Source organism: Dromiciops gliroides, chromosome 4, assembly GCF_019393635.1.
Source record: "Dromiciops gliroides isolate mDroGli1 chromosome 4, mDroGli1.pri, whole genome shotgun sequence".
Lineage (NCBI taxonomy): Eukaryota > Metazoa > Chordata > Mammalia > Microbiotheria > Microbiotheriidae > Dromiciops > Dromiciops gliroides.
In genome coordinates, this window is record NC_057864.1 from 30,608,393 (window position 1) to 30,635,203 (window position 26,811).

General features: G+C 48.0%; 1 protein-coding gene across 2 annotated transcripts in view; it reads left to right on the plus strand.

Moving 5' to 3' along the window:
- The window catches only part of STIL (STIL centriolar assembly protein), a 43,106-nt gene extending 28,182 nt beyond the window's left edge, over window positions 1-14,924 (plus strand). For both annotated transcript variants that reach the window (XM_043964792.1, XM_043964793.1), the window contains exons 13-17: window positions 2,840-3,002; window positions 5,632-5,869; window positions 11,383-11,605; window positions 12,315-12,556; window positions 13,385-14,924. In XM_043964792.1, coding sequence (XP_043820727.1) covers window positions 2,840-3,002; window positions 5,632-5,869; window positions 11,383-11,605; window positions 12,315-12,556; window positions 13,385-14,183 — 1,665 coding nt within the window. In that variant the 3' untranslated portion in view covers window positions 14,184-14,924. The remainder of the gene's footprint in view (window positions 1-2,839; window positions 3,003-5,631; window positions 5,870-11,382; window positions 11,606-12,314; window positions 12,557-13,384) is intronic.
- Window positions 14,925-26,811: the final 11,887 nt, after the last annotated feature.

Genomic DNA, 26,811 nt, shown 5'->3' on the forward strand with positions numbered 1-26,811 from the left:
TGTTGAAGATGGTTTCACATCTCAAATGCTCTCGCTCCATGTTGACTCTCAGAGACATGCACTCTTCCCTGTCGTGGGCACCACGTTTTAGGAAGAGCATTGATGAGCTGCAGAGTGCAGAGGAGCTCGGCAGCTACGGGCAAGCTTCTTGGGCACGTGGTTTGTGGAGATGGCTTGAGGGCACCGGGAAGGTTGCCTGCCCTTTTAACAATGCCTCCGTATCAGTGCTGGCATCTCTGCCCTCCAGGAGCTCACACTCCCTTAGGAGATATACCACCTCGAGGGATGCCAACCATTCCAAGGGAAGTTGTTGTGAGGGGACCCAGAGGGCTATGGGCCGCTGTGCGCATGCCAGAAGGAACGGTCACATTCTCGGATTATTGTTCCCTGAGCAGAAGATGGAAGGGAGGGAGGGGCAGGAATACAGCTGGTAGCCGGGCAGGGGGCAAGTGCTGCCCTCGTGGGGGAGAGCTGGATGGACTGGAGGCTCGTCTGGAGCTGCCTCAGTGAGACTCGGGTGCCTTCCGGTCGGGCAGCTCTGCACCATGGGAAGTCCTGCTACTGAGTGGTTTGAGCTTCCTGGGATGGACAGGCAGGATTTCTGAACGTCCAGGTCTAGAGGGTCACCCTTCCTGGTGGGGAACATGGGCAGTGGCAAGGCACATGCCAAGTTCTTTGTATTCTAGTATTTGCAGGGCTGCCTGAGGACACAATCAGGAGGAATGGGTGGAAAGGAAGGGAACAAGCATTTAAGTGCCTACTGTACACCAGGCACTGTGCTGAGCACATGACACATAGCTCATTTCAGTGGGAATTGACAAGGCGGTAGACGTGGGCTTACAGCAAGGGCTGTTTCAAAGTGGGCTGCCCGCTGCTCCCGCCCCCCACTGTGGGGCAATGGTGTCCTTCTGGTGAGAAGCTCTAAAGTGGGCTGCCCGCTGCTCCCGCCCCCTGCCATGGGTCAGTGGTGTCCTTCTGGTGAGAGGCTCCAAAGTGGGCTGCCCACTGCCCCCCACTGTGGGGCAGTGGTGTCCTTCTGGTGAGAGGCTCTTGGGTGGCCCTTGGGAGGCTGCTGGTGGAGGGATAATTGCCAAAGGATGGCATGGACTCCGGGGCCTCTGGAGTCTCCCCCAGACTGGAGAGCTTGTGGTTCCTGGGTATTTCTGCTGCAGATGGGCAACACTTTCCTCATAGATGTGGTTTGGGGTAGGATGCCAGAGGAAAAAAGAATAGAAGAAAGTGTGCTTAAACACACAGATTTCATCCAGGCCCTGAGTACATGTGCCAGCTCACCTTGTGTACAGTGACTGTGGACCTTGGGAAAGAGAAATATGCTGGTCACTTAAAGAAAAATGACTAAGATGGATCAGTGTAACAGTCCCTTAGTCACTAGAACAGATCACTAAGCAGTTGTAATACATGATGGTCCTCTTTCCATAACCAAATTCATGATAGTGTTATGAACCACACCCATTGGTGAAGAAGTGCTGGTGATTTGGCACGTCTTGGTGCTGCCGGCTGTTCCTCATGGATACCATTCTACCTCTGGTCTCTGGCTCTTTGCCCAGGGAGTCCCCCCGGTCTGGAATGTCTCCTCACCTGACCCTCTTGGATCTTGGACTGGGGTAAAAGCCCAGCTCAGGGGTCGTGGCCTACTCAGACTTTTCCTGACATTGCAGAGGAGCTTAGGCTGGATGTCAAGATAGAGCCGTCGCAGAAGGAGATGGGCAGCTGGGGCAGGGGCAGAGGGGTCAGGCAGAGGCTGCATGAGCACTTGTCAGACATGTTCTAGTGGGGATTCCTTCCAGGTGTGGGTTAGATCGAAGGCTTCTGAGGAGCTTTCCAGCCCTTGGAATTCTGGGATCCCCCATTACTAGCCCCCCCTGTCATGAAGGACTGTATTTACTTGTTCAAGTGCTCTTAATCCTCCAGCCAAAGTGAGATCCTGGAGGGCAGGCCCTCCTTTGTTTTCCCAGCACAGAGCACAATGACTTAGCACACAGCAGGCACTTAACATTGTTAAGTTGAATGGACTGGGGCTGTATATATCAGAGTATTTTGGGGAGACAGAATATTTGTCTTGGAGGTGGATGACCTAGGCTCCAATCCCAACTCCTTGTTGGGGTGACCTTGGGCAAGCCACTTCTCAGTCCACGTCTGCCTCTAGCATAAAGGTGTTGGGCTGGACAATCTCTAAGACTCCTCCTAGCTCTAAAACCTGTTGTCCAACATCAGTGTATCTGGGGAATAGGAGGCGTTTCCTTTGGGGGTGAATCTTTTTTTCCCCCTTTGGACCATCCTAGGATCCGGGAACTGTCCATCAGGACCACAGTGTATATGGGCATCTTCTCTGCAACTTGGATTTGTTTGGGGCATCGGGAACTTAGGTGACCAGCTCAGGTCCTGAGAGTTAGCAGATGCAGGACAAGGACCCGGGTCTTCCTGTCTCTGAGACAACTCCTTGTTTTCACCATTCCCCTTTGGGTTAAATAAAGAAAAATATGAAATTGTTTGTCATTCCAGCCTCTCCATATAACTTCTGTAGGAGCCCCAACATGATCATATTCTCTGGTTCTTGAATTTATTCTGGGGGAAGAGAGAGTGGGTTCCCAATAAATTCATAGGACTGTATTAAATTGACAGGCAGGTCATTGGAGTAGAAGGAACTCTTGGTGAATGAATGTTTCCTGGCAGGTCCCTCTGAGGATGAAATGCCCATCTCTGAGAAGTGCTCAGGGCTTCAGTTTCTATATTAAATCATCATACTCAGGTAACCTTGCTCCCCAATTTGTTGTTGACTGAATGGCCAGTTAATTAGTCTTTTTTTCACTTGGTACAGATTCAGCGTTTGTTAGAAGCGCAGTCTCTTCACTCCTCCCCAAAGACAGCCAGTGTCGATGGCTCCGTGCAGGCTGAGCAGCAGGTGGAGTTGGTTTCGATGGAGACCCAAGCATCTTCTGGCCTGCACCTGAAGGAGAGTGTGAGCATCGCTGTGAGCACAGGTAACTCCTCATCTTGTGGCTTGGAAGAATCGTTCTGAGTTGTTAGCACAACATACCGTGTTGAGATTGCCGTGTATGGAGTAAAAATGATCAGAAAAAACCAATGTCAGGATTTGTATCCGGAACTACTGACTCAGAGTGCTTTTGTCTGAGTAACCTCTTATAGTCCAGTTTACAATTTTTTGTTTGTTTTGTTTTGTTTTGTTTTTTAGTGAGGCAGTTGGGGTTAAGTGACTTGCTCAGGGTCACACAGCTAGTAAGTGTTAAGTGTCTGAGACCGGATTTGAACTCAGGTCCTCCTGACTCCAGGGCCGGTGCTCTATCCACTGCGCCACCTAGCTGCCCCCTTGTGTTTTGTTTTTTCGGTTTTTTTCAGTTTACAATTTATAGAGGAAGTTTAGACCTCACGGTCAGATCAGAGTGTCATCTTAAGCCTCATTGTAACAGTAGGTGCTTAATAAATACTTGTTGACTGCACTGTTCTCTCAAGAACACTGTTGCTATGCCTGAATCCACCCCATTATCCCCCTGCCAAAGCCCCAGGGGCTGGTGATAAGGCCTTCCTGTTGGGTCACTCTTAATCATAGAATTGCAGTGTCAGAAGAGGCATCTCACGGCCAACCTGTACCTTTGTCCAACATCCCCAGCAGGTCAGTCAGCCAACAAACACTTATTAACCACCCACAGTGTGCCAGGCCCTGTGCTAAGTGCTGAAGAGATAATGTCCTCATGGAGCTCAGTCTAGTGGGGGAGACAATATGCTGTCAGCTCTGGAGAAGCGAGAGCTTGTTGCTCAGTCATCCCAGTCCTGTCGGACTCCCTGGGACCCCATTTGGGGGTTTCTTGCAGAGATACTGGAGTCCTTCTCCAGCTCATTTTACAGATGAGGAAACTGAGATGAGGCCAAGAGGATTATGTGACTTTCCCAGGGTCATACAGCTGGGAAGTGTCTGAGGCTGGATTTGAACTCAGGTCTTCCTGACTCCAGACCTGGCGCTCTGGCCCCTGGAGCACCACCAGCTGCCCAAGCAAGCTGGAGATGAGAGGGAACACTGGAAAGGAGAAATGAGAAGCCCTTGGAGTGTCTTGAGTAAGGGGTGACAGTGGGTACCTGGATGGGTCTTAGAGGCCTGTAGTGAGGGGGGAGAGGGCTTCTGTTTGACAACGCTGAGCGCTCCCCCCTCCTACTTGACTGATCCTTCCTCTTCTCTTGCCTTGACCCTCTTAAAGGCTGCTTCTTCCTGTTTGGGCTCCTCCTCCTTTCTCGGCCCCGTCACGCGCATGTCTTTCTCTGCCCTGGCCAATGGCATTAGGACTCCAGAGGTGGTCACCGGTTACTGCTTCTGGGCAGTGTCTCAGCTGGGCCTGTCCTGGCTCGGGAGGCCTGAAGCCTTTCCCCCCAGCTCCTCCCAGGCCTAGCTGGCCCACGGGCACCTCTCACTGCCTAGGTCAGAGGCCACACTTGAAGGAGGCTTCTGCTGACTGTGTTATTCCTCTCTGGAGCACTGCAGCTGCCCCAGGACCTCGGGTTCAGCTGGGACCTCCCCTCTCCCTTCCCTTCCATATGTAAGCAGTTGTGGCATCTTGCTGAATCCTTGGCAAAACCCCTCATGTCTGTCCTCTCCTCTGTTTTCACCCGAGGCTGCTCTCTGTGCCCCAGGCCCATACAGGCCTGGCTCAGCCAACCTCCCTCAAGCACTTCCTTCAGTCCTCCAGGGAGACAGTGTGTTCCCCAACCTAGAAGGGCCAGGAGGCTTGGGTGGTGCCCCTTCTCCTCTTCTTCCCTGGCTCTGCTGCTGGGCACATTCTTGTTGGGGCACGTAGCACTGAGCCAGACAGGCCGTTGGTGACGAGCCTCCTGCTTATTCAACATCCTTGGGCCTGCTTGGCATCTAGATACCCTCCTTCCAAGATAATGTATTTAGGAAGGTTAACTAGGCTGCTGGAGGCACCAGCGTGGACAGAGCCGTCCTGGACTTCATATCCAGCCTCAGGCACTTCTTAGCTGTGTGACCCTGGGCAAGTCACTTAAACTCTGCCTCAGCTTCCTCAACTATAAAATGAAATAACAATCGCACCGACCTGCCAGGGTTGTGAGGAGTTATTATTATGATATAACTTTTTCTGAAAGTTGATCAGAATTTGTTAAAAGCATATTTAAAGTACGTCCACCATTTGCAAGCTTTAACTTTCTCTCACGACCACAACTGGATTGTCAAGCTTTCCTGCTTTGGGGCAGCATTGTCTTTTTTTTTTTTTTTTTTGGCGGGACAGTGAGGGTTAAGTGACTTGCCCAAGGTCACACAGCTAGTAAGTGGCAAGTGTCTGAGGCCGGATTTGAACTCAGGTCCTCCTGAATCCAGGGCCAGTGCTTTATCCACTGCGCTACCCAGCTGCCCCATAGCATTGTCTTTTTAAATAATGCAATGACATTAGGACTCCAGAAGCCAGCACTGAAGCCGGAGGAACGGTGACCTTCATCACTAGTCAAACAAAGCCCTGGTGCAATGCCCTGAAGGCACTGTTTTTTCCTGGCAAGGCTTCTGTGTGCCCAATGTAATGACCTTATCAGGACGATGCCCCCACGAAGCCCTTCTCAGCACCATCCATGCCGGTCTTTTGTTCCCAGGAGCCAGCTTGTTTGGGGACTCGCCTGGTGAGAACCATGAGCCTGCGGCTCCCCTGCAGCAGGATGATGACGAGGACTCCAAGCTTTTGAGTGAAGACATCCATTTGTCCGTGGAGATCAATAACGAAGGGACAGACCACACAAATAGCTTGTCTTTGTTAAAAGCAGTTGATATTCCCAGTTTTGACGAGAGCAGCCGTGTTGCTGAAGAGACTCACCCATCCTCAGCTTACTCCAGGTGAGGCCCGATGGGACACATCTGTTTGCCTTTCCAGTTGACACCTCCATTTCTGAGCCATTGTTGAGTTTCTGAATTCAAGTCTTCAGTCACTGTCAGCCAAAGTCAGGGCCCAGAAAGAGACCTGAGCTAGGGCCCTCATCATGTGACTGTGACTGAATGACTTGGCCTTGCTGTGAGATGGCCCCATAGCATTGTTGTGTGGAGAGCTCAGGACGTGGCCCAAATGTGAGTCGTTAAAACACACAAGAAAGGACACCATTTTTGGCCTTTGAGGAGGTCGGCTGCATACAGAGATGTGTTGGGATGGTCAGCGTAATGATATCTAATATCTAGATGGCATCGTAAACTTGGCAAAGCTCTGTAAGTGCATTGTTTCATGTGATTCAGTCGCTCTGTGAGGTAGCTCCTGTAGGGTATTATCCCCGTTTTGTAGAAGAGGAAACTGAGGCTCACCAAGATTAGGCAGGTTGCTCCTGGACACGGTTCCAAGCCAGGCCTCTGTGACTGAGCCTCTCTCCACTGCCCTGCTGTGCATGGGGACAGCTGGGAGCTGTGCATGGGGAGGAAGACTTGGCTTTGGTGGGGGGGAATCAGAAGAGCTTCATGGAAAAGGGAGTCCCCAAGCTGAACCTCCAAAGGCTTTGTCCCCTCTCCACAGAGGACACAGCCCCTGCACAGCTGCTCGCCCCAGGAGGTTCTTGTCAGGTCTTTTCTCACATTCTTCTGAGAGAGATCTGTTGGTCCTCAGGCCCCCTGAGTGACCTGTACCCTCTCCTGTTGGGGGGAATGTGCCAGGGCTTGTGTTGGAGTGGCACAGCCTTGGGGAGCTTTAGTGGAGGGACACCATTTGTTTGGAAAGAAACAAGAGGATTTAGCGAATTAAACACTCCACACATATTTATGCTGATTACTTGTTGAGGGTGAGGGGCAGCTTGTGTCTGAGGAGAGGGTGAAGGGAGGCACTCTGTAGGGGAGGGGAGGCCCATGGGAGCTTAGTTAGTCTAACTTAGTTCCCTCTGACACCAGGTCAACAATACCATCAACAGGGTCTTACTGCCAGGCCAGTCTGTACAGAGTAATTGGGTGAGCAGCCTAGGCTGAAGGGCAGGAACTCTCCTGGTCTTACTCTGGGACCATTGAGGTCAGCCCCCTCATCTTACAAATGGGGAAACTGAGAGCCAGGGGTGGGTAGCAAGTAGCAGAGCCTCCAGGACCAGAACCCTGTGGGCCTTGCCTGCTGCCCTCCTCCATGAGCCTGCAGCCCACAGGCCCCAGGATCCTGGCTGAGAGATGGGGGGGAGGGGGCTTGGGTTCTTTTCATTTGACCCTGTAATAGACTCCCTGCAGATAAGTAAAGCACGTTTTAGAGGATGCTTGCTTGTAGCAATTAGGAGCACATATGACCCGTCGGGTCACTGGGGAGTGCAGCTTAATCATCTCACGGACCTCTGCCGAGAGATGCCTCCTGTTAGCAAGGAGCAATCTGGGGCAAAGGCTGGGCTCTCTCCTTATTTGGCGTAATATGTGTGCAGAGGATAGGAAAAAGTTCACAGTGGCCTTATTTATCTTAACTAATTTGATCCTATAAGCTGGAGACCTTTTTCCAAAGGGAACTAAGTCAGCTCATGCTCTCTTCCATTTGGATTATGTGCATGTGTGCTTTTTAACTTTAGAAATCTGGTCTGGAGTCCCATTAATAGAATACACTTAATTACTTCTTAGGAGCAATTCATCATCCATATTGATCTCCAGCAGCACGCTTGCTGTAACTCTGATCTTCCCCAAGCAAGCATAATACACTGATGGGGATCCAAGCTGTGTGCCCAGTGCTGCCCACACATCAGCTTGGGGGGTTCTCGAGGGAGCCGGCCCAGCTCTGTAGTATCATTCATGCCTGTGGCGCCCCCTGCTATGTATACATGGATGACCCCTGGATATGTGAGCCCCTAGTGACCCTCAGTGGGCTCACGGGGCGGCCTCTCTCCTCCTAATGTGGAAGCAGGCTCTGGAGGGTAAATTTCTCCAGCTGAACGCCTCAAAGCCTGATTGGTTATTGATTGCATTGTCCCAGCAGAGGAGCTTGCATGGTCTTTAGAGACTTTTTCTTTCTCACTTTTCTTTAGAAGCTCTGCTTGGACAAATGGACTAATATTTGTCCCAGTAGAATCACCTTTTGAATTTTTTTTTATCTTGAATTCTCTTGAGGCGTCAAATATTTTCGTTCTCTGACTTCTATCTTTTCAAACTCTAGCTTTTGTCTGCCAAGTCATGTGTCAAAGTGTGCATTTTGTACATGCCAAGGGTATCTTGTTACCAGGTTATGAAAAAGCTTTGGACAATCTGTCCCCGATTGTCGAAGGGGCTTCTTGTCCTTGTCTTGTTATGGGTGACAAGTAGAAATCTCCATCGTTGTTGATTGCTGGGGTTTTGTAGTTCAAAGTGGAGCACTAATGCTCCAGCCCCCATTAATGCTTGCATTTGATGATCTAGTTATGGATCACGGGGTCAGTTTGTTTAATGTGCCACTTGGAAGCTTTAGTTGCTGAGTGCCTAATTAAACATTGTCATGTGGGACTTGTGTCAGATTTTTGACATTTTCGCCTTCTTCTCCAAGTTAACTAGTTCAGGGCTTCTTAAACTTTTCCCCCTTTTTCCGTGACCCCTTTTTGCCTGAGAAATGACTCTACCCTGGGTGTAGGCACACATAACCTTTTACTGTTGCCAAATTTTTTGTGACCTCCACATTCAGGTATGTGACCCCAGATGGGGTGGTCGTGACCCACAGTTTAAGAAGCTTTGAACTTGTTCATCTGATGACTTGAAGATAATATGGACTCTGGATTATTCGTAGCTGTAGCTCCATTGTTCCTTTGGGGATGACTTAACTTTTTTTTTTTTTTTAGTGAGGCAATTGGGGTTAAGTGACTTGCCCAGGGTCACACAGCTAGTAAGTGTTAAGGTCTGAGGCCGGATTTGAACTCAGGTACTCTTGACTCCAGGGCTGGTACTCTATCCACTGCGCCACCTAGCTGCCCCTTGGGGATGACAAAACTTGCTAATTCCTACTCCTAGTTTCATTTAACTCTTTTTTTTTTTTTTTTTTGGTGAGGCATTTGGGGTTAAGTGACTTGCCCAGGGTCACACAGCTAGCAAGTGTCTGAGGCCAGTTTTGAACTCGGGTCCTCCTGAATCCAGGGCCAGTGCTCTATCCACTGCACCACCTAGTTGTCTTTACAGGAAGGATCCATACCACAGACTTGAGAAATCATACTACAGTTCTTCCCGGTCTTGACTCACTGGCTGGGATGATGCTTCTTTTGATTCTCATGTAAATCTGGGTGTCTCTGCCTAGCTTGGGGTTTTTTCATGTGTCCAAAGTGCCCTGCTTGGCCCTCACAGCCCTCTGTGACCTCCCTCCCCAGCATGCTGGCTCTCAGCTCTGGGCACCCTCTCTGGCCATCCCCCACGTCTGGTACCTTCTGCCTCCCGGCATCCTCTGCTTCCTTCAGGCCTCAGCTAAGATCTCCCTTTGTTCAAGAAGCCTTCCCCAGCCTTCTGATCCCTAGGACCTTCCCTCTGGGGAGCCTGAAGCTTGTTGGCGCAGAGCCGTGCCTGCTCACTGGGAACTCTGCGGGGGCCGAGCCTGGCACGTAGTAGGGGGTTCATAAGTAAGTTTATTTACTGACTGAATGAGCCAGGGTTTGAACCCCAAATTCTCCAACTCCTAATCTTCCCTTCTCTCCACTATGCTACACTGCCACCTTGTGGGGAAATGGTATTTCTGCAACTGAGTTTTTAATTATGCTGAGCCTGAATATCGCAGATAAGATTTCAGCGTGCGTGATATATCCATTTTTGGTCAGACCAGTGGTCCAGCCAGCCTACCATTTGGCTTCAGACAATGGCACAAGGAGAAGCACAGGCCAGAGTTGTCAGAATATTCCTGATTTCCCTTTCCTATGCCCCATTATGAATCTGTGAATCCTTACATTAGCAAAATCCTTTTTTGTGGATGTGGAGAGAATTTTCCATCATGAGTCCTTTGGAATTGTCTTGGATCATTGTATTGCTGAGAAGAGCTAAGTCACAATTGATTATTGTACAATGTTGCTGTTACTGTGTACAATGTGTCTGGTTCTGCTCACTTCATTCAGCATCAGTTCATGTCTTTCCAGGTTTTTCTGAAATCCATCTGCTTATCATTTCTTATAGCATAGCAGTATTCTGTTACATTCCTTTACTACAACTTGTTCAGCCATTTCTCAATTGATGGGCATCCCCATAATTTCCATTTCTTTGCCACCCCAAAGAGAACTGCTGTAAATATTTTTGTACATGTGGATCCTAACAAAATGACTTCTTTTCTTGGGGACAGCTAGATGGTACAGTAGATAAAGTACCAGCCCTGGATTCTGGAGAACCTAAGTTCAAATCTGGCCTCAGACACTTGGCACAGCTAGTGCTGTGTGAGCCTTATTGCCCCATGCCAAAAAAAAAAAAAAAAGGCCTTTCCTCTTCTAAAATTCTGATCCCATGAAATTCTGCCTTTGAAAGAAGATAAATGGCATGTACTAGGTGGGGTGCCCAATCATCCACTTGGTCAGATGTGGACTGAGGCCTAGAGATGGGAAGAGTAATTAGAATCACTATAATAATAACTCTAGTAATAATAAACATAATAACCAATGATAAAAAGGCAGCATTTAGAGTTTGTAAAGAACTTTCCGTGAGTTATCTCGCGTGATCCTCACAGCAATCCTTTAAGGGAGGCACTTTTATTAACCTCATTTTACAGATGAGGAAACTGAGACTGATGAAGTGACTTGCCCAGAGTCACTCAGCCAGTGAGTGTGTGAGGCAAGATTTGAACTCAGTCTTCTTGACTCCAGGTCCAGCACCACTGAGCTGCCCAAGGTTTCTCACAGAATTCATGGTCTCACTCTCCAGTCCAGTCAAACGCTATTGATGTCTGGTCATTCCTCTCCCACCTATTTGCATCCCCCAGAAGACTGGTACCTGTGGTGGTTACACCTTATCCACTTCGTCATTCATTTATCTGAGAGTTCTTAGCGATGAGCAGTCTCCATCTTGTTTCCTTTGGGAAGAAAGAACTTGGGGAAGAGCTATGTTCTACATTCTGCCTTTTGGGCAGGGACCCTCAAAGTAATGGATGTAATTGTGAGGGACAGAGCTCTTCACCGAGCACTGAGCCTGATGTTGGAGCTAACATTGACTCTGAGGCAAGGGGCGAAATCCAAGCTTGACGCCGGCTGGAAATCTCGGGCCAGTGGCCTGGGATTGATGTTTCCAGTTGTGTTCCCACTGAAGGACTTTGACCACTATTTCCTAGGGTACATGTGCTCACACTTGCAAAGGCCTATGAGAAGGAGAATCTGAGCAGGTCACTCATCCCAGGGAGCAGCCTCAGCTCCATAACGGTTGCCCTGGGCTGGGATGTGGGGCTGGAGACCACTGACCTGCTGACACTCAGCTGGGGGCTCTCTTTTCAGTGTTTCCTCTGCAGGAAGAAAGGAGCCAGACCTACCAGTGTTTCTTCCAAACCCCATGTTGGGAGAAGGCATTAGCGGGAGCTTACAGCCAGGACCCACAGAGGGGGCCAACAGCCAGTCCTCAGCCACTGCAGTGGGTGAACCCCAAGCTGAGTCAACCCAAGTGAGGGAGCCCTTGCTGCCTCTTCTGTTGGACAACCAGAAGTTTTGCCAGGATTTATTGGTAAGAGCATTCCCAACTGCTGCCCCGTTTGGGACAGTAAACACATGTCTGTCATGAACTGGGTGACAGACTTCCCTAGGTTTGGGCTGCTCATTGGGTGAAACCACAGTTCAGAGGCTTGTCTGGCACCCAGCACCCCGCCTTCCTCAGGCCATCTGTGGGTGCTGAGGGCCACATGCACCATTCACATTGCCCGCAATGTACACCAGGCGGCTGGGCTCAGTCTCGTGCTCCCTGTGAACATAGTAGTTATCGGGACCACCTCTCTTGGAAACATAGGCTGGCTCCTAAAATGTGAGTTTGGCCTGTATAAGTCTGACCCCAGTTAAGCAAAATTGAAAGCCAGGGAGAACTCATGTGTGGGGCAGCACACAGCCCTGACTTCCCAGGGAGCTAAGGGAGCACTTGTTAGCTCTGCTTGTGGATCGGAGGAGGAGAAATGCCGGGTCAGTTACTATGTCCCGCTCACCAAGTGAGGGACATGGGTAGAGAAGGGCCCAGGCTTCAGCTCAGGGTTGGGGCTGCTAAGGGCTTCTGCCCTTCAGCTCTTTGGGACTTCCCCTTGTCCTCTCCGCCTGTGCAGGTGAACGAGCAAGGGAGTGCACGAGGAGTGAACACCACTGGTTTCTAGTTTTTATTTTTTACTTTTTTTTCTGATGACGCTCTTGAGATGAGATTTTCTGTGCTTTGAATCTTTTGTTTTCATTAGGGTCCAGCAAACCACTTGTCAAATAATACTTCTGCCAAAGACACCGAGCCTGCAGTGACTCCTAGCAGTGGTGGCAGCAGGACCCAGAATGCGGGTAAGGGGAAGACCAAGAGACCTGGCCCCCGCCGGCCGGACAAGGACAGCGTCCTTCATGCCACCCTCGAGCAGCTTAGAAACCTTGGGGTAACCATCGACTCCCCAAGCAAAATGAAGAGAAGTGCACAGAAAGTGGATCAAGCCAGGTAACTCTTTTCTGTCTCTGAGACAGGGGTCCACATGCCTTTTACTGGGGATGCCAAGATATGGCGATCATTTCGGAGCTTTTGCCAGTAGCCCTGGCCAAGATGCAAGGGCACTGATCCTTCCTGGGCTCCTCGTGCTCATCGCTGGTCACCCAGTCACCCTTGGGAGAGGAGGATTGGGAGACCAGCAGCCTGTTATTCGCTGTCCCACGGGGCAGAGCATCAACTAACCCATATTTCCCAGACCCTTCTGCTTCCGGGAGGGGTGGTCTTACCTCGCGGGGAGGAGAAGACAAGATGTACCAAAGCCCTTTCTTCATTGCTCTCATTTTATTCTGATCTAAACGCAGAACAGGACACAGAGATGGAAATGCCTAGAGAACCTCTCAGTGCTGTCCCACGTGGCTCTACTCACTTTCTCAAGGAAGTGAAAGGGAGGTTAGAAGGCATTCAGGGTGCAGTTTCCTATATTTTCCACCTTGTGATAATCATAAATTCTCCTGTAATGGGATAGAGGTTGGCGGGAGGTTCACAGCCCATGGGAAAGGCAGCAGGCCGGGCTGACGTGGGCTTCTAACAGCCTTGGTGAAAAATGATTCCATGGATTTTCTGTGGGTGAGGATTGTTCCCTTGGCCACGAGGGTGTGATGGAGACCAGGGCTGGAGAGGCCGAGGCTTCTGTTGATAAATTGTATTTATGCACCACACACATCTTAGTGGGGACACGTGAAAGGGGAGATGCATTAGATGGGGGAACCTTCTCCATGCGCTCAACTCTCTTAGGTGCGAGGTGCAAACTGAATCATGGCTTGTTCTTCTGTCTTTCAGTGTGCTAGCGTGCATCAGTCCCGAAGCTGTCATCTCTGGATTAAACTACATGTCCTTTACTAATGTCGGCATGAGTGGCATAAGCCCCAGTGGGGTAGATCTGAGCATGGAGGCCAATGCCATCGCTCTCAAATACTTAAATGAAAACCAGCTGTCACAGCTTTCCTTCAGTCGAGCAAAACAAAATCTGCTGAAGGACTCGTCCTTCAGCCTTCTCCATATCAACACAGACAAAAACATGGTGGGACTTAGTTTGATCTCACCAAACATGTCGTTTGCGACCAGAAAATATATGAAGAGGTATGGACTGATACAAAGCAGTGACAGTAGTGAGGATGAGGAAGAGATTCTGAATAGGACGGAAGACATGAAGAGTGAACATTCACTGGATCAGACCTTGGCTTCTGGCCCTGACCAGTTTAGCCCTGGGAAAGGCTGTGAAATTCTAGATTTTAAATGCTACAACCAGGACGTGGTGAGTGCCCACTGGCAGCCAAAGCCTGGGATGCCTATGCTAAGAGACATCACAAATGAAGTGGCCCAGCCAAGAGCCGTACCGTCACCTGAGAATGATTCCTCTGCCTTTATCCTGAGAGACTTGAAGAAGAACCCCTCATTCAAGTTACTGACTGGCAGGCCTGAGTTTACTCAGCATCCCAAGAAGGAAAATCAAAGGGACATTCAGGTATTTCCTGAAAGCTTGCAGCCTTCTGACACTCTCCGAGAGATGAATAGCATGAATTCAGTGGGCACGTTCTTAGATGTCAGTCGTCTCAGGCAGCTGCCCAAACTGTTTTAGGGATTTATGTAGCTGCCAAACCTTTCCTAGGTTGGGGCGGAGTGCTGGTCCGAAGGGCTGGCCCTTGGGGAGAATGAAGTAGGTGGTGGATCAGGGAGCCAAGGTGGTTCCAGAACCTTCTCAAGCCCAGAGGCCTGAGCCAGTGGTCTCACTACCCTGGAAGTGGCAGCTGCTGGGGACAGAGCACTGGCTTCTGAGGAGGGGCCCTGCGTAGTCACATCCAGAGTGACAGAGAGGGAACGCTCACTTGGTTGAATGCCCTTGGTCCAACTTTTTCTTTCATCAGATATGCTGGGAAGGAAAATCATTTTATCCAATGTCTTGGTAAAGGTTGTTTACTGTCACCTTGTGTTAAAGTTGTTTCAGTCTCAGCTAATTCCCATCTCTGCCCTGAGTTACTTTGAAAGCATCATGAAATAAAGGGATCTCAGACTAGGAAAGAGGATCAGAATTAACCCCTGGAGAGCTGGGGAATTCCGCTTGTTTTTTTTATCTGAAAATACATTTTATTTAAGGACCTTCTTTCTGTCTCCTCTTAATTGGAATGCTCATTTGTTAAAAAAATCGAGGCAGTTAAACTACTGGGGTCCTCCTTGGTGGAGGCTCATGTGACATCTCTTCAATGTGTCACTCTATTTCAGTCATTCATTTATGGTGCGTGTGCTTTGTAGACTTGGGAGTGAGTTTTTCAAGTGTTTGAACATTTTTGCGTAACTTAATAAAAATATGCAGGCTGTCTGCCTTGACCACCTGCTAAAACTGCCTTCTGAAGCTCTTTGTTGGGAAAGAACATCCTTCAAACTGGTTTAAGGAACATTTGGCATTTTTGAATTAGTTAGTGAAAAGGCCCGCTTTCTCATAAGATCTTTTCTACTCTCCAGTTAAAAAAGAAAACTTCACTATGCCTTCTTGGAATTTGATAACCCAGTGTGTCCTCAGGAATAGTCCCCCCCCTCCCCCCTTTTTAAAAATTAAAATTTTTTTTCTCTTAATAGAATTTTATTTTCCAAAATATATGTAAAAACAAATTTTAACATCAATTTTTTAAAACTTTGTGTTCCAACTTCTCTTCCTCCATTCCCACCCACAAGAACTCAAACAATTCAAAATAAGTTATACATGAGTAGTCATGGAAAACATTCCCACATTAGCTAGGTTGTGAGAGAAAACAGTCTGAGCAAACAAATAAAAGCAGCATAACTGCAGGTCCCTGTAAGCTTCCTAATTCGAGTATTGTGGTCCGGCAAGGATCTGACAGTGCAGGATTTCAGTCAAGTCCATGGTAAAGACTCCTTTCCAAGGAACATGTCGTCGGTTGGGCCAGGTAGACAGATGTGGACCAATTAAAGCTGAGCATCATTCCCTATGTTTGAGATGAGGGCGATGGTCCCCATCTCCTGCACCTTCTTACACTGTCTGTCTGTGGGAGGGATTTTTGTCTGAGCTCACTTCTTAGAAATCTTCCTGGGAAGGGCCCCTGGGAATTTCCCACTATACATGAGTGGAATGGAGTTGCCTGTTGTGCTTAATCTCAGCCCTGAGACAAACCTGTTTCCTGTTTTGTGAGTGAGGGCTGTGCAGGATTGGAAAATGCCGTAAAAGAGTTTGGTGAAAAAACAAGCAAATAACTTGACAGTCCTGTCCAGCCGAACACCAAAAAGTCTCTTCAACCTTTTGTGCCAAGATTGACCAGTGAAAGGACAGAACCTTGGACCTTCCAAGGCTAACTCCATCCCCTGGGGGACTTAGGGGCCTCCAAAGCATGGCACTAAATATCAGCATGTCCCCCAAAACCCTCTGTTGACTGGGGATCATGCAACTAAATAGGACGTGTGTGCTAAATACTTGGATCAAAGGACATTTCAGCTGTAGGAAATGACTGGTTCAAGTCAGTTTGTAATGGGCCACCACCAACCATTCCCTCTCACCACCTTATGAGGAATCCTGGTAGAATACCTCCATTCCTAAGGCTGGCAGAGGACAAGATTAAAATGTTCCCTTGGAGGCACCACCACCAACCTCTGGAGCAGCTATGTCCAGCAACTTCCCTGTCTAAATGGAGTGGTCACACCTAAGTCCTTTTTCTTTTTTTCTTAAAAGTATTTTATTTTTTTCCAGTTACATATAGTTTTCAACATTTGTTTTTTATAAAATTTTGAGTTCTAATTTTTTCCCCTCCCTCCCTTTCCTCCCCCTTCCCCAAGACAGAAAGCAATCTGATATAGGTTATATATGTACCATCCCATTAAACATATTTCTGCATTAATCATGTTGTGAAAGAAGAATCAGAGCACAAGGAAAAAACCTCAAAAAAGAAAAACAAAACAAAAAAAGTAGTAACAGTATGGTTCCATCTGCATTCAGACTCCACAGTTCTTTTTTCTGGATGTGGGGAGCATTTCCCATGAGTCCTTTGGCATTGTCTTGGATCATTGTATTGCTGAGAGGAGCTAAGTCCATCACAGCTGATCATCACCCAGTGTTGCTGTTACTGTGTACAGTGTTCTCCTGGTTCTGCTCATTAAGTCTTTTTTTTTTTTACTAGGTCCTTTTTCTTAGTCTCAAAAGTTTTGACATCAAAGGGAGAGGTTGCCTTCAACTGGAGACTTCAGGGAAGGCTTCATGAAGGAGATGGCAGGATGTTAGGTCTGTCGTGTAACTCCCTAAGTTGCTAAACAGCACTTATTAAGCACTTTCTGTGTGCAAGGCTATAAGGACAAAGCCCCTGTACTCTGCATCACACTGAGGGCTAGGGAAGGTTCAAGCCCCCTATGCCCTTGGCCTCCTGCTAGCGCCTTCCCTCTGACGTCACCTCCTCTTTACTCCGCATCTCGGTTGGACGTAATTGTTTCCATACTATCTCTCCCATTAGACTATGACCTCCCTGGAGGCAGGAACTTTTTTTTTTTTCCGCCTTGCTTTTTATTCTCAGTCCTTCGTTATGCATGCTTAATGCCTGCATGCAGACTATCATTTACACAGATAAATATAAAAGAATCCGAGGGGGAAGTGGAACACCCCAAACTGAGAGGGTCCCGACAGGCTTCCCTGGGAGGTGGAGGTGCTTCCTTAGCTGAGCCTCAGAAGGATGGAGGGGTTCTAAGAGGCAGAGATGAGGAGGGGGAATCCGTTCCAGGCATGAAGATAGGAGAGGAAATGCTGCGTGTGTTTGATTGGCATCAAACAGTCCAGTTTAGCTAGAACCTGGAGTAAGTGGAGATTAATGTGACTTCACAGACCCTAAGCTGAAGACTATTGTATTCTAGAAGCACTAGTGAGCCACTGAAGATTCTTGGGTTGGAGAGAGGAGAGACTAAGCTCGTGAGAACCTTAGGGAAATGCTGCATGCTTTTCTGCCAATGGATCATAATTCTTCACCCAAACAGCAAGGAATCATTCTACCTTCTTGACTCCATTTAGTGATGAGAGAACTCACTCACTTCCAAGGCAGCCCATTCTATTTTTGGACAACTCAATATGAAATTCTTCCTTGAAGCTAATCTCAGCTTCTGCTTTCCTTCCTTCCTTCCTTCCTTCCTTCCTTCCTTCCTTCCTTCCTTCCTTCCTTCCTTCCTTCCTTCCTTCCTTCCTTCCTTCCTTCCTTCCTTCCTTCCTTCCTTCCTTCCTTCCTTCCTTCCTTCCTTCCTTCCTTCCTTCCTTCCTTCCTTCCTTCCTTCCTTCCTTCCTTCCTCTTTCTCTTTCTTTGCCATCTAGCTGTGTTTTAAGATGGTTTCATCACTTCGGTTACTTGCTTCCTCCAAAAATACAAATCAAAACCCCCTGACACCTTAGTAGATACTTGTAAATAGTAGCCAGAAAAAAACAAAAGTCCCCTTTTCTAATGCCTTCTCAATAATGACCTCATTTGAGCCCCTACGTGTGGTAGATATTCCAGGTGTGATTACCATCTTATGAATGAGGAAATAGTCTCAGAGATCTTCAGGAGATTTGTCCGTGTTCATGTGGTTAGTAGAGTCAGAGGCAAGATGTGAATCCAAGTCTTCCTGATCCTGGGTCCAACACTGATGTGCTTCCTTCCTCCATAGTTCTTTGCCAACCCCCTCCTCAAACCAATGAATTGAAAAGGGTTCCTCATCAATTGGGGAATGGCTGAACAAGTCATGGTATATGAATGTAATGGAATTCTATTGTGCTGTAAGAAATTATGAGCAGGCAGATTTCAGAGAAACCTGGAAGGACTCGAGTGAACTGATGCTGAGTGAGATGAGCAGAACCAGGAGAACACTGTACACAGTATCATCAACATTATGTGTTGATCAACTGTGATAGACTTGATTCTTCTCAGCACTACAATGGTCCAAGACAGTTCCAAGGGACTCTTGATGGAAAATGCTCTCCAAATCCAGAAAAAAAACCCCCAAAACAACTGTGGAATATGGATGCAGATCGAACCATGCTAGTTCTTTTGTTTTTGGTGCTGTTGTTTTTCTTTTTTGAGGTTTTTCCTTTTTGGTCTGATTCTTATAACAGGACTAATGCAGAAATATGTTTGGTGTTATTGTACATATATAACTTAGATTACCTGCTCTCTTGGGGAGGGGGGGGGGAGGGGGGGAGGGAGGGAGGGAGAAAAATTTGAAACTAGAAATCTTATGAAAACATGTTGAAAACTACCTCTATATGTAACTGGAAAATATTAAAATACAAAAAAAAGAAAAAGAAAGAAAAGGGTTCCTAGGATGAACTGGCGATGGAGCATGACGCTGCGCAGGTGTGCGTGGCTGAGGAGAACTTCCATGGTCTACAACTCTTCATGGAGGTAGCCTGGGTAAGAACCTTTTGCTATTTAAGAAAATTCAATGCTGAAAACATCACACACATGGAAATGGATGGTTCATAGAATCTGAATTGGAAAAGACCTGGTGGCTGTCTAGTTCAATTTGTACCTGAATTAGACTCTTCAGTACACCCAGTAGTTAGCACCGTGCCTGACTAGGTGTCTGAGAAGGTGCTCTGGCTCTGGAGAGACAGAACAAGTCTCATCCAGAGAATAGCCTTTCTAGTACCTGGTACCAGCTCTGGCTCCCAGCTGGCCAAAACAGCCCTAGCTCTTTTGTCTGATTCTCATGTCCCTCAGCCTATTCACTCGACATTACTCATGTCTGCATGTTTTCCCATGTATCACCATCCTTTCTAAACTGTGGCACCTAAGACAGAACAAAGGACCCCACATGTGGCCCAACTAGGGTAGCAAGATTATCACCTTCCAGTTCTGGTACTATCTTTAGTGGCTAAGAGTATGTTAGTCTGGGGCAGCTAGGTGGCACAAAAAGCACTGGCCCTGGATTGAGGAGGACCTGAGTTCAAATCTGCCCTCAGACACTTGACACTTACTAGCTGTGTGGCCCTGGGCAAGTCATTTAACCCTCATTTCCTCAGCCCCCTCCAAAAAGAATATTAGTCTTTTAGGGCAAAGTAAGGTGGGGGGCGGGGAAACTGCTGCTCATGCTATTAAGTCATAGACCTTGCAGATCACTAGATCCCAATGACTAAAATTGAATAATTTTTTTTTTTTTACTGCTGTGTATCACAGTATTGAAACAACGGCCTTTCTGTTCACTAGTCTTCCTCCATACCCCCCAATCTTTTCCCAGATGAACTGTTGTCTAGCATACCTCCCCTACCTTGTATTTGGGATAGTTGGGAAATTGATTTTTTTCACCTAAGCGTAAGACATCTCTGAACATTTCATTGCAGTCAATTCCTCACTTTTTATCAAAGGGTCCAACTACAATTTTCTTTTAAGTTGTGAGACATCCCCATCTGATACTTCCATCTTCAACTACTTAGGGAATATCTCCACTTGGATATCCCATTATCAATTCAAAACACAACATATCTCATATCAAACTCCTCTTCCTTCTGGGATATTCCCGCCTTTCCAACGTCCCTATCTCTTGTGGTGGTACCAGCAGGTTTATTCACTGAGACTTGAAAGCTTGGAGTTATCTTCAAAGTCTGTTACATAATAACCACCAGTCATGTAGCATTGTCGGGTCTGAAAAGGACTTTAAAAAGGTCTCATTTGATTCTCACAACAATCCTGGGGGAATGGTGTAGTTAATCTCCCCATTTTACAGATGAGGAAACTGAAGCTGAGAGATGCCACCTCTCACCCAGGGCCACACAGCTGTTCTTCCTGTGGCCCAAGTTCAGTACCTTATCTCCTCTCGACAATTAGCTGACATTCAATACGTCTCCCAGACATCTATTAATGTCTCCCGTGTTCACCTCTTTCTCTCCATTCCCATAACCTATCACCTGGTGCCTGGATTGTAGTGACCTCTAGAAATCATCCCCCCACCCCCCACCCCCCTGGCTGCTTTTCTCCCTTCTTTTCATCCTGCACAGGCCCCAGACTAATCTTCCTAGAGCAGCCCTGCCATATCACTCCAGATCAAGTCCAAATGCCTCCCTCTGACTTTCAAAGTCCTTCACAGTTTGGGTTTATCAAACCTTATCTCTCATTGCTCTCCTCCACACAGACCCTCTACCCAGGCTGATTTCCTCCTTGTTTTCTTCCCCCCCTACCCCCCCCCCCCCGCCCATTCATTTCCACTTTTCAGTCTTCTTTGGAATTCCCTTCGACCTAATCTTCTCCAATCCAGATCTTTGCCTCAACTCTAGGAAGGCTTGGCTGCCCACCCCAGCCCACAGTCAGTATCAGCTGCCTTCCCCTTCCTCATTTCTCGGTACCATGTATTTTGGTGCTTGGCTATCATTGAGTACGCCATTCTATTTTGTCTGTACTCCTTTCCAACTTGTTCTGACCATGGACTTGTTTCCAGGGATGCAAATCTCTCCCTAAAGATTATGAGCTTCATGAGGGGCCCCTGGGCCCCTGGCCTCACACTTCTTTCCCACTCAGCAATTCAGCCAACATTAGGTACCTTCTATGTGCAAAAGACTTGCAAGAGTTTAGATGCCCCAAAACCATGGCTAGCACTTATTGTACTTGAGTCCTTTAAAGCTTGTAAAGCACTTACCTATGTTAACCCATTGGGGCTTCACAATAACCATGGTGGGAGGTAGATGTTGTATTATTTATAATACAGATTATTAAACCCATTTTGCAGATGAGAAGGCCTAACGAGTTTATTTGCCTACATGCCCACAGTCAATAAGTATTCCAGGCAGGACATGAATTCTGGTCAAGGGCCCTCTGCATTCTGCCAACTGGCTGACTCGATGGAGCGCTCGGTCTAGCAGGGCTCAAGGATAGGCAGCCTCAGAGAGTAGAGCTGGGTTCAAGTTCTGTTTCTGATACATAGCAGTATGTCCCTGGGCAAGTCACTGTTGGTGAAATTATGAGCCGATCCAGCCATTTTGAAGAGCCATCTGGAATTATGCCCAGAGCATTATAAAGCTGCCTACACCCTATGACCCAGCAATACCACTATGAAGACTGTTTCCTAAGATGATTCAGAAAAATGGAAGAGCCTATATATTTGAAAATATTTATAGCGGCTCTCTTTGTGGTGACAAAGAACTGGAAATTATGGGGATGCTCATCAATTGGGGAATGGCTGAACAAGTCACCCGACTTCTCAATGCCCCCAAACAACCAACTCAGTAAGACAAGGGTATAGAACCCTTTAGTTGCTGGTCTGCATTCCTAGTTTCCTCACTAGGAATTCTCTATGCCAATACAATCATAGTTCAAACAAACAAAAAATCCCCTGCAGGAAAGAAGTCTTCCAAAGAACTCGGGGAATGAAGGAAGGCCTCCTAGGGAGGTGGTCCTTCCCACATGATCTGAGCCAGAAGAGAACTGAGCCCCTTGTCCATCTCTGGACCTGAAGGAGAATCCTTTGAAATCACAATAATCGCTTACATGTCTGTGGCACTTCAAGGTTTGCGCAGTACTTTACAATCACCTTGTCTGAGCTTCTCAACAAACCCGGTGGGTGGGTGGGTGTTATGCCCATTTTGCAGAGGATGAAAACAAAGCCCAGATGGATGAAGTGACTTGCCCAGGATCATTCAGTTCCTAAGTCTCCAAGGCCAGTTCCAAACCCAGGTCCTCCTGACTCTGAGCCCGGCCCTTTCCCCGATTCTGGGCTGCCTCGACAGCAAGCACAGCCAGCCTGAGGGCCATCAGTGATGCCTCCTCCCACTTCCAGAGGCAGCCTGTTGCACTTTTGAGCACCTCTGATTTTTCAGTTTGTCTTTATAGCGAGTCTGAATCTGTGAAATCTGTGATTTCTCCCCATCGCTCCTGCTTCCGTGCCCACCGGAAGGAAGCAGAATGAGTGTGACCCCCCTCCCACACAACAACAGGCCTTCAGATACATGGAGGCCAAAATCACGACTCCCCGTCTTCTTCTCTTCTCTACATAGAACATCTCCAGTCCCTCCAACTGGTCCTTGTATGAGATGGAGGCAAGGACTCGGCTGCCCTCCTCTGGACACTTGCAGCTTATCAGTGTCCTTCCTGAACTGTGCTGCCCGGATTGGAACCTAGTCATTCAGATGTGGTCTGGCCAGGGCAGGCGACCAGTTCCTCAGTCCTAAATTTTTTTTTTTTTTTTAGTGAGGCAATTGGGGTTAAATGACTTGCCCAGGGTCACACAGCTAGTAAGTGTTAAGTGTCTGAGGCTGGATTTGAACTCAGGTACTCCTGACTCTAGGGCCAGTACTCTATTTAAAAAAAAAAAAAAAAACTTTTAATGCAACCTAAGTGCACATTGGGGCCCCTAGGTGGCTCCATAGTGCACAGAGCGACAGTCCTGGAGTCAGGAAGACACAACTTCCTGAGTTCAAATCTGACTTTAGACATTTGGCCAAGGTCTCCCACTGTATCCAGGGCCATCTCCGGTCATCTTGATCCGTATCTGGCCACTGGACCCAGACGACTCTAGAGGAGAGAGTGAGGTAGGTGGCCTTGCACAGCTCTCCCTCGCTAAAATCCAATTCCCTGCAAGTCATGACATCACCTCAATGTCATGGTCCTCTTCGGGAATGAAAGACAAACAACAACAGCAGCTGTGTGACCCTGGGCAAGTCATTTTGCCCTGTTTGTCTCAGTTTCCTCATCTGTCAAATGAGCTGGAGAAGGACGTGGCAAACCAGGATCTCTGCCAAGAAAACCCCAAATGGGGTCAGGAAGAGTCAGACATGACTGAAAACAAGTAAACAACAATTGAGGCAGACAAAAGTGAAGTGACTTGCTCAGAATGGATGCATGGATAAGTACAGGACTGAGAAGGATCCCAGAAGGGTCCCAGGGGTGACACGGAAAGAAGCCAGTCAAAGATTCATTTATTTCAGTTTTCTTTGTAAAATGAGGGGGGTGGGGTTTGAACTACATGATCTCCCAGGGCCCTGCTAGCCAGCTCCAGGCATCTCTGATCGTGGCTGGTCCAGGGCCCAGGCTCCCTGGCTTTTCTGACTCTAGATCAACAAACTGTTCTTTCTACTTCCCAGGGAGACATTTAGTAATGTGTAAAGTCAAAGGGAGGTAACTCATGGAGCTTCTTGGAGGAGCCAGGGCAAGAAATAGGACTAAGAGGATGGGTGGCATTTGGATAAGCCAAGAGGAGGGAGGGGAAGGATGCCGTTAGGGAGCAGCCTGGCACAGATGAAGGCTGCTGCTGCTGTTACCCCATTTCCCAGCACCCTAGACTCCTGCTTAGGGTTACAGCTTGGTGGTGTTCCTACATCCCTGCCCATCCCCCACTGTCACCACCAGAGGGGCCTGGAGCTCACCGCCTCCAAGAGGGAGGAAAAAGAGGGAGAAGGGATGAGGAGGACGAGAAGGAAATCCTGTTTTCCCATTTCCTGGCTGAGGGAAAAGTCTGCCAAAATGAAGAGAAGAACAGGAAAACGTGGGGTTGGGATGAATAGTAAGAGAAATTTGTTTCAGATCCCCTTTCCCCAGAGCTTGTCAGGAGGCTGGAGTCCTGGGAGGTGGAGGAGGGAGACTGGAGAAGCAAAGGGCGTGATAATACTTGGGACCTGAAATGTCAAGGCAGGGGAGGGGGAAGCAGGGAAGGAGCTTGTTAGAGAACCATTGACCTTGGGGTCAAATCCTGCCTCAGATACTCAGCTGCTTGGTCTTAGCCAAATCAGTGAATCTCAACCAGCCTCTGTTTGCTCATCTGTAAAATGGGTTTAATAAGAACATCTCCCTCACAAGGTCAAATGAGATGTTTGTAAAGTACTTTGTAAGCCCTAAAGCCCATGTAAGTGCTGGCTATGATTGTGATGTGGCAGAGCTGGAAGAGGTTTTCGAACCCAGAACATGGAATAGCAGATCAGGGAGGGACCTGGAGATCATTGAGTCTGACACCTTCATTTTCTGAGGAAGAAAACCGAGGCTCCGAACTAAGCGATTTGTTCAGTGGCCCATCGAGAGGGGGGTAGACACCTCGTTCCCCTGGCCCCTGCCTTGTTGGCTGGATACATACTGACATCACTTTCACTGATACAGTGTCTGCACCAGGCACTTCTGGGAGATACAGTTAAAGAAAAGGAACCGCTCACGTCAGGTGGCTCACAAATATATGTTTTCACATATAGACAGATACTTTGTGCCCCTGGGTTATCATTGCACATATGTGTAGATCCATATACACTGATTCTGGGTGTGTGTGCATACACACACTTGACTCTAAGCCCCGATGTCATAAAAGAGCACCTCAGACCCTTTGTGATGGCTGAGGCATGGGACACGAGATCGATCAAGATGGGCGGGATGGGCTTATTCTGGGAGGCCTTCCTGGAGGTGGTGAAGTTGGAGCCTTGGGTCACTGTGATTCAGGCAGAAAGTGAGGGCAGTGGGGTTGTGCAATAGGAGGCCCCTCCACCAGTGTTTAGCACGGCCCCTGGCCCGTCATGGCCATTTAATAAATGTTGGTGGACTGACTCCATCCCACTACTTCCAACTAACCCTCCTGGGGGGTCAGCTGCTTCTTTCTGGAATATGGCTTTCTCTCTCCACCTTCCTCCCTACCCAGACCACCCCAGGATACGAACCCAGAGGGAGCCTGGCCCAGCACCTGACTAGTCCAATGTCCGGGCTGCTCCAGGAAGTTGCAGAGACTCCAAGGTTGTGTAATCAGCTTATTCGACAAACCCTTATCGGCCCTTCACCAAGATTTCTCAAGATGCCCTCTGTAATCTAAGCTTAGAGGGAGGGATGGTCTCCTCTAAGATCATATTGCATGCTCCTTTCTTTCTGTCTATCTTCTCTGTCTCTCCATCCTTTCTCTCTGTCTCTCCTTTTCTCTTTCTCGCTCTCTTTCTCTTCTTTCTTTGTCTCTGTCTCTCTGTGTCTCTCTGTATCTCTCTTTCCACCTGTCTCTCTCTGTCTTCCTCTGCCTCTCCTCTGTCTCTCCTCCCCTCCCTACCCCCTTTCTTCCTCTCTTCCTGACTCTTTTTCTCTGTCCCACTCTGTCATTGTCTTGCTTTCCAGTCTCTTTCAGAGTCACCAATTCTGAGCAATGGAACGACCTCAGAGATAATTTAGTGCAACTTGTGGCTAACCCTAGAGCCTCTTTTCAGCACTCTCAATGTGTACACATCCAGCCACCACTGGAAGACCACCAGTGATGGAGAACTCACCCCTTGCTGGAGTGGTCCATTCCACTTTTGAAAGGCTCTCATTATCTAACAGCCTCCCCCCCCCCCCACCTCAGGTCTACCTTGCTGCCTCTCTGCCACATTGTTCTTGGTTCTGTTCCCTGGAGCTGGACAAAACCCAACTCATCCCTCCTCTGCATCACAGCCCTTCCAATGCTTAAAAACCACCCTCTTGTCCCTTCTCCATCTTCCCTTCTTTAACCACAGAGCCATAGCTCTTTCTACCTATCCTTAGGTCTCTCCCTTGGTTTCTTTCTTTGTCTACCTCTCTGCCTTCCATTCTGCATCAAAGGAGAGACTATTTATATAAAGTCCTTAGCACAGTACCTGGCACATAGCTGACACAACATGGATGCTTATTCCCTTCCCCTTTCCCTGTCTCTTTCTGCCTTTCTTTGTATCTGACCATTTCTTTTTTATCGTCTTTGTATAAGTGTGCAGGGCATTTTTTAAATTGAGGGTAGGATGGACAATGCCACATGTGTGTGAATGTATGTGAGTGCATGAGGCATGAGCTGTAAGATAAGTTTCCTATGTGGTCTGTGGCTTCAGTCACAGGGCATCTGCACAGCTGCCTCTCCCATGTTCTGTGCATGGATGACATAGACAAGCCCTGCCCATGATTTCAAGGAAAATATTGCCAACACTCATGAAGTGCCCATAATTGCTCCTAAACTACCTGGAGGAATGAAGCCCACAAGGCAAGACACACAGATCAAGATAGGAAGGGAACAAGGAAATAGATGAGGGATAGAGAGAGGAAATGACATGAGGAAGATGGAGACAGACAGAAAAAAATCGAGATGGAGTCAGAGACAAGAGATAAGAGACAGGGATAGAGAGAGACAGGAAGAGAGACAGAGATGAGAAGACATAAAGATGGAAACAGAACCTGGAGATAGGAAACAGGAATACACAGAGAGATGGAGGGAAACAGACAAGTTGGGTGGTGAAAAGCAGAGATAGGTAACAAGCATAGATATGTCTTGGAGAGACTGAAAGCTACAAAGAGAAAACCATGGAG